Below are 15,538 nucleotides of genomic sequence, written 5' to 3'. Positions count from 1 at the left end.
TGCAGTACATAACCCTTTGTTTGAATATAGAATTTGATTTTAAAGATGAAGTTGAGTTCTGGTCATGCGATTGCATTGTGAAAGAAACGGTGTGGAATCGACCAGAAAAGTTTGATCATCTAGCATGTAAGAATTTGTGTGTTTTGCAAGGTTCTGGAATCATCAAAATGATAAGAAATTTGGCCAAGTCTTGGTAAAGTTACAAACACTGTACACAGAAAGATGTATATGGGACTACACGAACACGTGGCGCAAAAATCCTACCCCCGAGTTTTACGATGTTACATGACATATTTAGAATATGAAGGCATTTGAAGAGCCATGCTTTTCAGGGAACATGTCTTATCTGATGTTCTTCCACACTTGCATAATAAGAATGATAACGCTCACAAATTATTTTTCACCTCTTCCCAGAACTCAACCTTCTCTTTAAAGTGCCATGACTTTCCCTTCTGCATTTGCAAGTATTTTTTTTGAAATTTTTTTGTACATCATGATAAGCAATAGGTGAAAACTTTGGTCTAGAAGTAAACAAGCAGCCTGCACACACACACACACACCCTCCCAGACTTCCATGTATATTTAACATATATTTATAATTGCAGCATTTCCCCTTGATTATAAAAACACATACAAAGAAAAGACAAATAAATATATTACTATTTCAACACACTACCATAAACATTAAAAGAAAGAAATCTCCAAGACCGATAGGCCTTTGCAAGCAAATTAAGACATAAAGATTTATACCCAATCATGTTTTTGTCTTATTTTGACTTTATTTTGACTTGTGTTTTGCTGAAGGTTGAATAGTACCTTAAAGCTGTAAGACAAGGATAATGCAATTAGGAAAAGGGAAGAAATAATTAAGTAAATAACAACTGTAACTTGGTAGCATTTACTATTTATTTATTTAACTGTACACATGGATTTATAAAATGCAGATATCTGAATTAGATGATCCGTGAGCTAGGAAAAAGAACTGAAGAAAATTACCAAAAGGATTGAAGAATGTTAACATCCAAACACATACTAAAAAATAATGATTCTGAAACAATGTATCTTTGTTTTATATGCCAATGTTGTGAGCAATATAGATCATTTATTAAGCAAAAATCCCTGAGTTTCATGGGGCTCAGCCCCCTTGACCCCACGCTATTTAGTAACCTGCCAGTGTCATGAATAAGGTATCAAAATTTACGCTGTTCTACCTGATCATAAATACTTAGCCTCCCCCCACCCTCTTTGAAAAACGTTCAGCGGGGCCTGCATGGAAGAGAATGGGATGATCCTGATGTTTTGTCTGCCTCCCAAATGTTTTTGCTCATTACGTCACTGCTGGTCACCATTACGTACCAATATTTATTTGGCTGGCATAATTTCAAATTTGGGCCCCCCCCCCCCCCCCCCCCCCCCCCCCCCCCCCCCCCCCCCCCTAAGAAATCCTGGATCCGTGCCTGACCTGGACAGTATTTGTATAGTATTACAACCATTAAGTTTGGGACCAAACAACAATATGTAAAATTTACCAAAAAAGAACCCCCACAAACTAGATGGACCTTCGACTGCACACAGTCGAAAATGATGCCTCCGCCGTGGAGCAATTTTACAAACAAAAACAGAAGCAATTTTTAAAATTCAAGTTTGATTGCAATCCATTAAAAGGTTCTCAGAATATCGTGATTACAAGCTATGTTTCATATATATGTTTGACCCTTTGATCTTTGACCTCATGACCCTTAAAATCTAATGAAATCATTGGCTCTGCAAGATACAAGACCCAAGTTTGGCGGGAATCCATCAATGGGTTCTTGAGATAACACGATCCCGAGCTATTTTCGCATACATAATGAGCCCTGTGACCTTTAGATCTCGTGACCCAAAAATCTAATCAGTTCATTGGCTCTGGAAGATACATGCATGACTCAAGTTTGGCAAGAATCCATCAATAGGTTCCTGAGATCACGCGATCACGCAATCACGGGACGTACATATGTACGTACGGACAACCCCCCCAAAATAACAGCTTTTACAATATTTTGTTAATATTTCAACTGAGTTATTGCACCTCAATTTCATTTGGGTTTAATCTATATTCCCCAAATGCAAAACATATTCCATATATAAAAGTACTTACTTTTCCAATATAATACAGACATACATAAGATAAGCTAATGCTTATAAGTTATATATAACCCATTATACAAACAATCAATGAGGACTGACTGTCATGATAAGAGTTGCCTTAGTCCTGGATCAAAGTTGTCCTTCATGCAGTCTAGTGGTGTCTGTCCTCTGTTGTCCTCCGCAGTCTTCAGACTAGGCTGGGCTTGGACCAGGACCTTACAGATGTCTACATGGCCTCGTTCTGCAGCCTGGATTGGAAGACGGGCGAAAGAAGAAGCCATTACAACCCTCTCCAAACACTGGAAAATATCAGTAATTCCAATCTTGAACTGAACCCCACCCTGTACCGGACCATGGCCTTCATCCTGAACCCTCGTTATATTGTTTTGATTGAACTGGTTATTCTGCATTTGAGCAACATGTAAACTTATAACCCTGTGCCCGAAATAAATATAATTGACAAACAGCTCATACTTATCAATTCCATTGTGTGAAGGAAATTCACTTCTTCATAAAAACTATGAATTTGTTGGTCCAAAAAGCAAGAGCTTATCTGGGGATGATTGGCCAGGTCCAAACCAATTTTATAGGTTGACATATTTAGTGATTCAAATTGAAGTGAAATATGGCTTTATGACACCCAAGGGAGGTGGTTTGGGAGGACCAAAACAATTTGTGACGCAAATTGATATGCCTAGACATATTCATTACCCTTGTGGAGATTGTGCACACATTGTGTGCGGGCAAGCACGGAATCCAATGACCGGGGTAATAGTATATTTGTAAAGCGCTTGGAGACATTTGTATTAAGAACTATATAAAAATTAAATATTATTATTATTATTATTGTTGGCACTCTTGTCAGGGAGGATTCACCCTTGGCATTTTCTTTGTGAAGCCCTCTTTCTCTGGTATTAGCACTAAGGGTGATATGCACTGATTAGATTCCAATCCGAGCGTGTGACATCATCTTACCTTATGCAGAGCTGTCTTAGCATCGCTGTCTACCAGACTAGCATCAGCTTTGGCAAGGAGGAGTTGAGATACAATTTCAAGATGGCCGCCATATGCTGCTCTGTGTAGAGGACTTGCACGCCCCGATCGGGTTAGAAGATTGGGATTGGCTCCATGCTGGAGTAATGTGGAAACGATGTCTTTGTGTCCATTGCGGCAAGCGTAATGCTGTTATGAAGATATTATACATGGAGGTTATTGGAAAAATGAATGATGTATGGCACAAAGATACACAACTTATCACGAGAAGAAGCTACAACTAAACTTGCAGACTCATCCATACGATACTATCTACTGAAACAATTTTATTCTTTTAAATACCAGATTAATGTTTTAGTCTTGATGTATTCATAGAGGTCTACTATAGTATTCCCAAAACATTTTGTGTCATCAAGACAGATGATTTAAATTTAAAAACAGCAATTTGAAGAAAGTTTACAAGCAATATTTCATGAATCTTCCAAGACTTATGATGCCCACAAAAATTTCCAATATTTAGTGCTATTTAATGATTATTTTCCCTTAAAGGCCGGCTGTACTAGTTCAGCCAGAAGGGATTAGACCACACAAGGACGTCACTGTGACAGGTGGCTATCTCATTAACTCAGCTCTCAATTAACATAAGAAAAAGGGAATCATGGGGGACCAACAGGCACCGATTGGGGAAGTTTTCTATATAGAGGGAGCAAGTAACTACAAGTAGGACAGTTGGGGCTTTAATCCTAAGGAAAAAGAGAAAGCTTGCCTTTAAGTTTGTTCAGTACATGTTTCAGACACCCAACCCCCCACCATTACAAGAATTTTTCAATGAGTAGAGATCAAACTTACCAGAGCAGTGTACCCTGATTTATCCACAGTATTAACGTCGCATCCTGAAGAGAGCAACTTCTGAACTCCTGCTAGGTCACCACTGAGGGCAGCATTCCAGATGCCTCTCTCCCAGTCCAGCTCATCCAGGGTTTGTGTGAGGGAGGGTGTAGGGGAGGGTTGAGCGCAGCACGCAGAGTCACCTTGATGGTGGTGTGTGTCACCCATGATCCACAAATCTGTTAGCCCACGTTCCTGTCAAGAAAAAAAACAAGGAATCAAATCATTGTCCTATATCTTTCACTTGTAATCATTTGTATTGGAATGATGAAATCTAGAATAGCCTAGATCATAGATGCAAAAAAGCACACTTCCAATGCAGAAATGTCCATTCCTCATGCTGTTTTTTCCATATAGACCCCTAGTTTATTTACAGGCAGTCTAAATCAAGACTAGACCCTATTTTTTTTTGGTTATTTTGGTATTATCGGCGTATTCTTTTTGAGAATATTTTTCTCTTCAACTCAAGTAGACCTAGACCCTAGATCTAGATCTAGGTCTATGTTTTCAAGTAGATCTAGATCTAGATCTAGTCTATCATGTTTTAAACTTAGTTTTCTATTAAATTTGTGATCAAATTTTGTTGTCAATTCAACATGGCGGCGAGAAAGTACGGTAGTGCCTACTTTCTCTGCGCCATGTTGAATCAACGATTCAACATGGAAGAATCGTCGGGGTAGGACGAAGAATCACCCCCTTTTTCCCATCGTCATCGAAGACTTCTTCAAATTATAATTTCAAGTGGCCAGCCAGATGCCCAGAGAAGTCGAGCAACCTAGTAAGCCAAAATTGTAATTACTCCCTTTGCATATTTAGAGATAATGTCGCCCATCCCGCTGTTTGAATGTTTTCCTATGCACCCGCTGAAGCGTCGGAGCTTTCTGGAGTTAACGGTACCTCCACGCCGGAGTTACGGGTCAAAGTATGGATATGATTCTGAATTGGCGCCCGGCCCAAAAGCGCTTAGAGTTAGACCCTAGTTTTACTTTAGTCGAATAGATCTACTATCAATTTTCACTTTTCACGCAGGAACACATTAAAAATGATTTATCATACCTTACATGAAGATTAACTGTTGGCTCCCTGTTGTTGGCTTAACTGTCCAAGAATATCTCGAAAAAGTTTATGTTTAACTTTACACGAATTCTTCCGTAGCTGATGGAAGTCATAATTTTCTTCGATTCTAGTTCTCTTTGGTTCGATGAATGTGTGCTGCCATCTACGATGCTGTGGGAATTATAAATGTTGACGATGTTCGATGTTCAACGGTGTTTTTAATTTTTTTGTATTAAACAAAAAGTTACAAACTTACAATGGTATTAACTATAAGTAGAATTTTGTAAAGACTTAGTTCTATCTGCCTGTCACCTATTTTCCCCCTTAAGAACTCCCCCTGTTCATTTTTTTTTAATTTTAATTTTTTACTACTGTAGTAAAAATTTCAAAAAATATACTAAATGATTTCACATTTCGCTCTATCCTATAGCCTATATAGATCTACTTGCTATTAAAGAGCATTTATTGAAGTCAAACATCTTTGGCTATTAATATGAATATTAACAAAGAATGATAGGGTCATTTAAATATATTTTCATTACTTCACAGCTGGCCCCGACAGCGTATAATGTGGTACCGGAGTGCGTTGCGCCCAAATCTTAAACAATTGACTTTCATGCAATATCGTTTTTAAAAGTGGCATCATTTTAGTCCCTTTTCCCCACATTATTTTGAAATGTCTAGAAGTTGTTTTCCCCTCTTGAAATGACACTACAACCCCAGCCTTTTCTTTTCCTGTAGAGCATTAAAAGTGCTTGTCCTCCCACACAAGGAGAAAGAGCCTGTGACCCTGCATAAAGGATCAGTACATTCTAAGAATTCGCCCATTGTTGCTATGTCAGTAAGCTAATAAGAACCACTTTGGTAATCCTAATTGAGTAACAGAAATGTTCCCTATTGAAATAGAATATTGAATCAATCCGTTTTGTGTTACTTAGCCGGATTTGGTATTGTATTCAAGTCCTTGGTGCTATGTCGGGAACAGATCGCATATTGATTCTTTAAATAACAGCAAGAGAAGAACTTCAGTACCCCCAATATTGCGTGTTCAATTAGTGTTTATGTGACCTCCTTAATGTGTACATGCAGGACGTGTTTGAAATATAATTACTAAGACTGAAATCAAATAATTGATTGCAAGGTTATACGAGAACTCGGGCTGTAATAAAGGAAAAGTCTGTTGTCTTTTGCTTTAACCTTTCAACTGAACACTGAAAAGTTCTTTTATTAATAGAATTTACAAAACTAGCAAAAGAGACAAAAGTACATGAATGGCCCAAACAAAGATAAATATAGTACGATCAAAGAAAGCCAACACAGCATTCAACGATTGAAGGATTTTATTGAATATTATCCATTCTCGCAGTCCATAGACTGAATAGAAATGGTTACAACAGTTTACAATGTATATACATGATAAAAGCAATTATTATACAATAATTATTAAAACAGTCCAAGCAATCACTGACAATGAAATTCAAATAAAATTAATCCGGAATGACAATAATAATGGCAACTATCGTTAAGTTTGATTAATAAGCGATGAAAATCTTAACTGAAACATTCTAAAAATATACTTGAAATTAACATTATAACCATTATTATTACGAAATTGGCATGCTGAAGACTTGATTTTGTGTCATTGGTAGAAATATTGGAAATATTGGAATTGAAAAAAATATTTCACTGGCTAAAATCCTAGGTGATCGGTGTGAAATTGTGAGGGTGACTACTCTGCATTTGTACGGTTCTAAACCGTCATGAGCACTAAGAAACAACAGTCATAAACATAGCTGACTCTAGCACTTGATCGTTAACGTATATCCTACCGGCATTAACTATTATGTTATCTGTACTTGGAATCAATCTATGAGGGTGGTTTAATACAAGTCAAAATACCTACAATGCATGCCTAATTATTTACACTAAAACAAACTGGATAAGAATACAAATACATACTGGTCGTCTTGATATAAGAAGAAATGTGACATGTCAGATATTTCTTACATTTGAAGATACTACAACCATGGACCTAGTAGGTACATGCTACAACTAAAGCTAACATAATATAACTATCTGATAGAGAGACTCAAACAAATTATTGTGAGATAAACAAATTCTACATAGTTACAATCAAAGAAAACGTCTAATCACCTCTAACATGGAACTGCACGATCGGGGTCCGGTTTTCGAAGCTTACAAAGTAGGCGTAAAACTAGTAGATTTCAATCATCAACAAGAGCATGTACGATCATAATGATTCAAATGTATTGACAAAATCATACATAAATGCTATACAAAAATATACAATATAATTACACGACTCTACAATACACTTTCACGAGAGACACACAACCTTTATGAATATAAATGGAAGATCAACCTCGTGATATATAACACAATTACATAAACATAATTATACAACATCTCATAACTATATAGCGGCCTCCAAAATATATGGCACCAGACATACATAAAATACATGATTATTATTCGACAAAAGGATTAAAAGTACATATACAGTAGGCTTGCGGGTGCACCGTGTGTGTGTGTGAGAGAGAGAGAGAGAGAGAGAGGGAGGATTGAGGAGTCCTGGAAAGGACTCTCGGTAATCTTTCTTGAGGATATAGTCCTCAAAAGGACTGTTTCACGGTGTAGTCTTGAAAAAGACTGTTGGTTATCTTTCTTAGCTTATAGTTCTAAGGAGAACTATAGCGCTTGGAGAAGATGAGTGGCGAGAGTGGCTCGACGTTTCGAACAGGTTGACTATCCGTCGTCATTTATTGTATTCATTACTTTATCTGCATTATAATTATAACAATAGAACTGAAACAGTATTCTTCTTCTTCTTGTTCTTCCTCCGCTATTTCGGAGACCAGCGATCCCATGGGCCGCAAGACATATAACTAAATAGGAGCACAAAGTAAACATCAAAGACCATGGGCTTCATGTAATAAAGAAAACGTCTTCTGTAAATATTATCTTATGTACATGATTATTCTAGCAATAGAATTAAAACAGTATTCTTACAACTAGGGAAATATATTCTGTTATTATTATCTTATGTACATGATTATTCTAGCAACAGAACTGAAACAGTATTCATACAGCCTTACAATAAAGAAAATATCTTCTAAATAATCATCGTATGTATATGATACTGTATAGCAACAGAACTAAAATAGTATTCATACAACCTTACAATACAAACAAATATATATATACAGCAATTACTAATACTTTATATGATTAGATGCTGCTTGTAAGTAACAGCTTGCATGGTGATGTAGATATATTGTAGCAACTTAACTACAACAGTATTCCTATAACCTTACAATACAGAAAATATGTTATCATCGTATGTATATGATATTGTAGCAGCAGAACTGAAACAGTATACATACAACCTTACAATACAAACAAATATATATACTGCGATTACTGATAATATATATGATTATTCTAGCAACATAACTACACAGTATTCATACAACTTTACAACAAAGAAATATCTTCTGATACTATTATCATATGCATATGATTATTGTAGCAATAGAACTGAAAAGTATTCTTACAACCTTATAATAAAGACAAATATATTCTGTAGTTATTATCACGTTCGTAGGATTATTGTAGCAATGAACTAAAATAATATTCATACAACCTTACAATACAAACAAATATATATACTGCGATTACTAATGATATATATGATTATTGTAGCAACTTAACTACAATAGTATTTATACAACCTTACAAAAAGAAAATATCTTCTGATATTATTATCATATGTATATGATATTGTAGCAGCAGTACTAAAATAGTATTCATATAATATACAATACAAACAAATAGTAAACTGCGATTACTGATCATGTATATGATTATTGTAGCAACATATCTACAACAGTATTCATACAACCATACAATAAAGAAAATATCTTCTGATATTATTATCGTATGTATATGATACTGTAGCAACAGAACTAAAATAGTATTCATACAACCTTACAATACAGACAAATATATATATACAGCAATTACTAATACTACATATGATTAGAAGCTGCTTGTAAGTATCAGCTTGCATGGTGATGTAGATATATTGTAGCAACTTAACTACAACAGTATTCCTATAACCTTACAATACAGAAAATATGCTATTATCGTATGTATATGTTATTGTAGCACAGGGGCGTACGCAGGGGGGGGGGGGGGGGGGGGTTTTGGGGGTTCAAACCCCCCCTTTGGTATTTTTATGTATGTAAACCCCCTAAAAAAACCTAAAACCCCCCCCCCCCCTTTGGTTTTTTTTAAATTTTTATTTAAAAAAAAAAAAAAATTATACCCACGGCTAACCTAAATAAGGTGACCTTACCCCCCCCCCCCCCAACGACAAAAAATGTCAAATTATGAAATTTCGAGACCAAAAAAAAATTAAAAAATGTGTCCGCTTACCCCCCCCCCCCCCCCCCCCACCCACTGAGCGACTTTTCGGCCGGCGCGATTTTCACATTTTCGGGAGCAAATTTTTAAAATATTTTAAAACCCCCCCCTTGAAAAAATCCTGCGTACGCCCCTGTTGTAGCAGCAGAAATGAAACAGTATTCATACAACTTTACACTACAAAAAAATATATATACTGCGATTACTAATGATATATATGATTATTGTAGCAACTTAACTACAATAGTATTTATACAACCTTACAATAAAGAAAATATCTTCTGATATTATTATCATATGTATATGATATTGTAGCAGCAGTACTAAAATAGTATTTATATATTATACAATACAAACAATAGTAAACTGCGATTACTGATCAGGTATATGATTATTGTAGCAACTTAACTACAACAGTATTCATACAACCTTACAATAAAGAAAATATATTCTGATATTATTATCGTATGTATATGACACTGTAGCAACAGAACTAAAATAGTATTCATACAACCTTACAATACAAACAAATTATATACAGCTATTACTAATACTATATATGATTATTGTAACAACTTAACTACAACCGTATTCCTACAACCTTACAATAAAGAAAATATCTTCTGATATTACCGTATGTATATGATATTGTAGCAGCAGAACTGATCATGTATATGATTATTGTAGCAACATATCTACAACGGTATTCATACAACGTTACAATAAAGAAAATAACTTCTGACATTATTATCATATGTACATGAGATCGCAGCAGCAGAACTGAAACAGTATTCATACAACCTCAAAAATAAACAAAAGATTTTCAGCAATTATTATCACACGCATATGTTTTGGAATGTGCTGCTCTTTGGACCCGAGGCATATGGATTCTTAAAACATCAGATGTCAAAATGTTGGAGACTTTTGAAAGTCCACTATGGAGGAAGATTGCAAAGATAAGTTTGATGGATAGAGTGACAAAATATGATGAAGATTTACAAAGGGTGGGGAGGAGAGAAAATTAGTAAACAATCTGGTAGGAGAGACAGAAGAAATTAATTGGGCATATTCTACGGCATGATCGACTCCGAAGAGAAATAGTTCAGGTAAGGATGGAAGCTAAACGACGAAGGGAAAGGAAAAGAATTATAATATTGGAAGATTTTTTTTTTCTGAAGTTGTTAATTTTATGCTACGCACATAATTATTGTGGCAATAGAACCGAAATGCTTTTCACACAAACTTGTCACAAAGAACATAATTATTGCAGCCAATATGACAACTGAACCATGTTTGAAACATTTCGAAGAAACATGAGTACTGTTCGTGCCATTGCAGTGAAAAGGAAACTATCTATAATGTTATGGGGACTGTTTGATAATGTAGGGTGTATCAATTACAAAGCTTTCGAAATTATATAAAACGTACTAAATTTCGCAGAAAGTGTTAACACTGCGCACATAATTATCTGGCTTCAATATTTAGTAGATTTTGTTAATAGCTTTTCTAGTCACCTTTCAAACATGAGGGGATTTCGAGAGCGTTTTTTTCAACTTCGAGATTCTGATCGTGGACATGCCGTTTGTACGTTTAAACTAACTTTCGTGGAAGAGGACCTTGGCTGTATAACTTAACCCAGCTTTCTCCAAAGCAAGACGAAGTTTGTTAGTCTGCTCACTCGGTCGTACACGCCGTCTCCAGTCACGAAGCATCTCCATGAATCCTGAATATGAGACGCTGCTGGCTGAGGAGTCTGCTCTGTCAAGGTATTTCTCTACCGTTGAATGGGAGAAGCCAAGCTGGTAGCCAAGATCACATGCATCCTTCATTACACACACTAAATCAGACAAGCTTTTTAGCATGCTGTCCGATGCAGACTGTATTCGCCCGCGTCTGTTAGTGAGAGTTATATGATAAACGAAGGAAGAAAATATACACAACATTAAAAAGATGTACAATGTAGAAAATAAGATGGCGATCTCCTATCCTACTTTGGTTAATGTTATCCCATCGTTAATGCACACCAACTCTTATTTACCTGTTTATGTACACCCTAAGCTTCACGAGTACATCATATTGTTCACGACTAGTAATCGCAAAAAGAATAAACCTTTGAAGGGTTCGTACAGATTTCATAATTCAATGACAGGCATACTGGATAATATTTGTTAGATTTATTACTTGTTCTAATTAGCATGCATGGTATAATACTAACAATCAAGGATAATGTTGCATCTTTACTGCATTAGGACCAACACATGATTTACTTACGTGTGGGCGACTCCATAATCTGGCTCGACTGTTTAGATGAAAAAAAGGAAAAAAATAATTGGGATGTGTAAACTTCAACTGTACTTTTCTTAAATTGTTATAAGTGAATATACACACTCTTAACCTTATACCAACTAAACTGTTGGGGTATAACCTTCCATTGACACTTTTCTTCGGCGATTTTGCTAGACGTAGTTGAAAAATGTATTTATTTGGGATTTGAGTTTGAAAGGTTAGTTTAAAGCTTAGGGACAGAGAAAGGATGTCACATTGGAGTGAATATGCTTGTACATTTTTTTTTAAATCAAAGAGCGATTGTAGCCGGAGTATATTTCGCTAAATCAATTCTGCACGAAGAAAAACTAATTACGTGTAAAAATTGTCACAGAAATGTTAAACACAGGAAACAGAGAGACATGTGTCTACACGGCCCCAAGACTCACACTTTTAGTAGAAATAGACTTCTGGCTGGCTACTATGTTCCATGTAAGCCAGCCTACATTTGACTTCGATGATTGGCTGAATATAATTGTGAGTAACATGATGTAAAATGATGATGTCCCCCTGATTTACCACAAGTGACTTCGATAATGTAGGCTACCATTCGAGTGGTGGACATGGTGGAGTAGGTTTTTTTTAATTATTTGTAATTGCTCCCTAGCTTGTCTGGATATTTCAGGATGATATATCATGTGAACTTCCCTCAACCGTTATTATGTCGAATTAAAGTCCTTTGAATTGTTTTATAATCAAGAGTTGACCTACCTTCTATTGAGATGGGTATCTGTTGCTCTACGAGTGTTGATGTGCCCTGCTCAATACGTAGACAGATACTCTTCGCCCCTTCCTCAGCACATGAGAAGGGCAGCTCGAAGTTTGAGGTGTTGCATTCTCCGTTCAGGAGACAATGTACAGGGAACTTTTCTGATTCAGAAAGACACCGAAGCTTCAGATCTTCCTGTGATTCCAGAGGGAACTTGATCACGGTCGTAACCTGGTAGAATGGTCCCAACGAGCTTCCCTGTCTTCTGCACATATCCTGACAACAAAACATGATTGAAAACTTGACTAAATTGTGTGCATGGGATTACAAACATGAGCGATTCAACAAACGAATGGCAAGGTCATACAAGTTGTATAGTTTCGTCTTCACGCCACTTTAGGACGCTTTAAAAACTAGATGGAATTCGACTGCGCGCAGTCGAAAATGATGCCTCCGTCATAGAGCAATTTTACCAACCAAAACAGAAGAAATTTTTCAAATTCAAGTTCATTTGTAATCCATTAACAGGTTCTCAAAATATCGTGATTACAAGCTATTTTTGCATACATAATGAGCCATGACCTTTGACCTCATGACCCAAGAATCTACTCAGTTCATTGGCTCTGCAAGATACATACATGATCTAAGTTTGGCAGGAATCCATCAATCTGTTCTAATGATAATGCGATCACAAGCCATTTTTGCATACATAATGAGCCGCGTGACCTTTGACCTCATGACCCCAAAATCTAATCAGTTCATCGGCTCTGCAAGTAACATACATGACCAAAGTTTGGCAGGAATCCATCAATCTGTTCTTGAGATAACGTGATCACGAGCTGTTTTTGCATATATAATGAGCCCTGTGACCTTTGACCTCGTGACCCCAAACTCTAATCAGTTCATTGGCTCTGCAAGATAAATACATGACCAAAGTTTGGCAGGAATCCATCAATCTGTTCTTCAGATAACGCGATCACGAGCCGTTTATGCATACATAATGAGCCCTGTGACCTTTGACCTTTGACCTCGTGACCCCAAAATCTAATAAGTTCATCGGCTCTGCAAGATAAATACATGACTAAAGTTTGGCAGGAATCCATCAATCGGTTCTTCAGATAACGCGATCACGAGCTGTTTTTGCATACATAATGAGCCCTGTGACCTTTGACCTTTGACCTTGTGACCCCAAAATCTAATCAGTTCATCGGCTCTGCAAGATACATACATGACCAAAGTTTGGCAGGAATCCATCAATCGGTTCTTCAGATAACGCGATCACGAGAACGGGACGTACGGACGGACGTACGGACGGACGGACAACCCGAAAACATAATGCCTCCGGCTACTTCGTAACGGAGGCATAAAAATACTCGTTTTGGCATTGAAGCTCAATGTAGGGGTTTATCGTGGGCCTATAACCCGGGTTATAATTATGTCTAAGCACTATTAGCATGACATCGTGACAGATATGAGTGCTATATATGTACATGATATAAGAAGCCACTAATATTAAACATACGGCATGATATCTGTGGGAAGGATGAGCTATGCGAATACGCAGTGTAGATTTCTGTGAAGGAAGCATGAAAAGCGGCTGAAAAACTTCGCAGGTGAATTGAACTCCATGAACGTTGCTTGATGACAAAGCCCAGAGTTGAAGATGACGCGTAGGGAAACCAACGATGTCCTCTGAGATATCGAAATCTCTTGATGTATTTGGAAGTAAGCTCCTGTAACCAAATGTACCTTGGAAAATACAAGAAATGTGAAAAGGAAAACAGATACACTATGAAATTTTGTACAAAAGTCAAACATAATATATTCATGAAAAACGCGCCTGTCCCAAAACGTTTAGGAGATAATTATATTTACTAAAACTGTTTACATAACTAGATCTCCTTTGGGCGATCCAACTTCACAGGCTTTCGCAACCTTCATGGAAAGTCCCGCATATAACCTTTGTAAACATAGTTAAAATTTACCGTTATTTTGTATATTTTGATTTTTATATTGCGAAATAAAATAGAATTGAATTGAATTTTACCTAGTATTATGATTTAAAATCAAGGGTGAATCATTTGGAAGTGTTGGGATGCTAAAAATGATTCCACTTTTTTGGCACATATTTAGAAAACAAATGAGACCTTTTACAAAGAACAATAGAGAAGAAGAGCTACCTGGTCCTAACTTGGTGTAAAGGCTAACACGTAAGTCATCTTGATGTTGTACCGGATGGATGCAGTGTGGAAGAGCTACAGTGGCAGGTTTGATAAGTTCTTGAGTGAAAGAGCATTCAATGACTGGAGTAATGAGAACCTCTCCATCCTTAAGGGGAATCTTAGATGAACAACGGCTAGGTACACTAAGAGTGATCAAAGATCTCATCCCTTTGGGGATCGCTCCTGCAGGGATGGATACTCTGATGTCCAGTTCATCTAGCTTCAGCTCTCCACCGTCATGATCAATGATGCCATGAGAGAAGGGGTCCAGGAAACCTGGGTGATGTTCCATTGCTGTATACGAACGGATGATACAAAGATACAATTAACAGAAAAAAGACTTGTCGGGATTATACCGGGGATTATACATGGGTGATCGTTGACTGAATGACATACAAGTAAGTCAATATAAACAAGTTTTTAAAAAACACTTGTAGTAAGCATTCTTTGATACGAAGGTGGTCGAACTATGACAAGACATTTTAAATTAAAGCAAATTCGTAATAATAATAAAGTTAAACAATTTAATTTCAAGATGATTCATAGGTTTATTGCCTCAAAAGAAAGCTTATATAAATGTCAAGTTGTTAATAATAATTTATGCAACTCTTGTGGACAAGTTGACTCAACTTTTCACTTTATGTTATATTGCAAGGATGTGACTTTGTTTTGGTAAATAATATGTAATTTGATAATTAACCTATTCCAAAAAGAAATACAAATAGACCAAAAGATATTAGCTGTAGGTAAGGACATTGGAAACAAGAAATAT

General features: G+C 36.5%; 2 protein-coding genes across 2 annotated transcripts; both read right to left on the bottom strand.

The window, feature by feature from the left end:
* Positions 1-1,865: 1,865 nt before the first annotated feature.
* On the bottom strand, positions 1,866-5,215 carry LOC586108 (ankyrin repeat domain-containing protein 39). Its single transcript, XM_030982248.1, has 4 exons — positions 5,065-5,215; positions 3,970-4,203; positions 3,103-3,309; positions 1,866-2,375 (listed from the first exon to the last, which is right to left on the bottom strand). The coding sequence occupies exons 2-4, from the start codon at positions 4,174-4,176 to the stop codon at positions 2,229-2,231; spliced, it is 561 nt and encodes a 186-aa protein (XP_030838108.1). The 5' UTR covers positions 4,177-4,203; positions 5,065-5,215; the 3' UTR covers positions 1,866-2,228.
* A 7,742-nt stretch (positions 5,216-12,957) lies between these two features.
* LOC115922502 lies at positions 12,958-14,947 on the bottom strand. The gene is made up of 3 exons (XM_030981454.1): positions 14,725-14,947; positions 14,067-14,293; positions 12,958-12,972 (listed from the first exon to the last, which is right to left on the bottom strand). Exons 1-3 carry the CDS (start codon positions 14,930-14,932, stop codon positions 12,958-12,960), a joined length of 450 nt encoding a protein of 149 aa, XP_030837314.1. The 5' UTR covers positions 14,933-14,947.
* Positions 14,948-15,538: the final 591 nt, after the last annotated feature.

The sequence above is a fragment of the Strongylocentrotus purpuratus genome, unplaced genomic scaffold (assembly GCF_000002235.5).
Source record: "Strongylocentrotus purpuratus isolate Spur 01 unplaced genomic scaffold, Spur_5.0 spur5_scaffold_12, whole genome shotgun sequence".
NCBI lineage: Eukaryota > Metazoa > Echinodermata > Echinoidea > Camarodonta > Strongylocentrotidae > Strongylocentrotus > Strongylocentrotus purpuratus.
The sequence above is the reverse complement of the archived record's forward strand: the minus strand, read 5'-3'. Positions and strand labels throughout refer to the sequence as shown.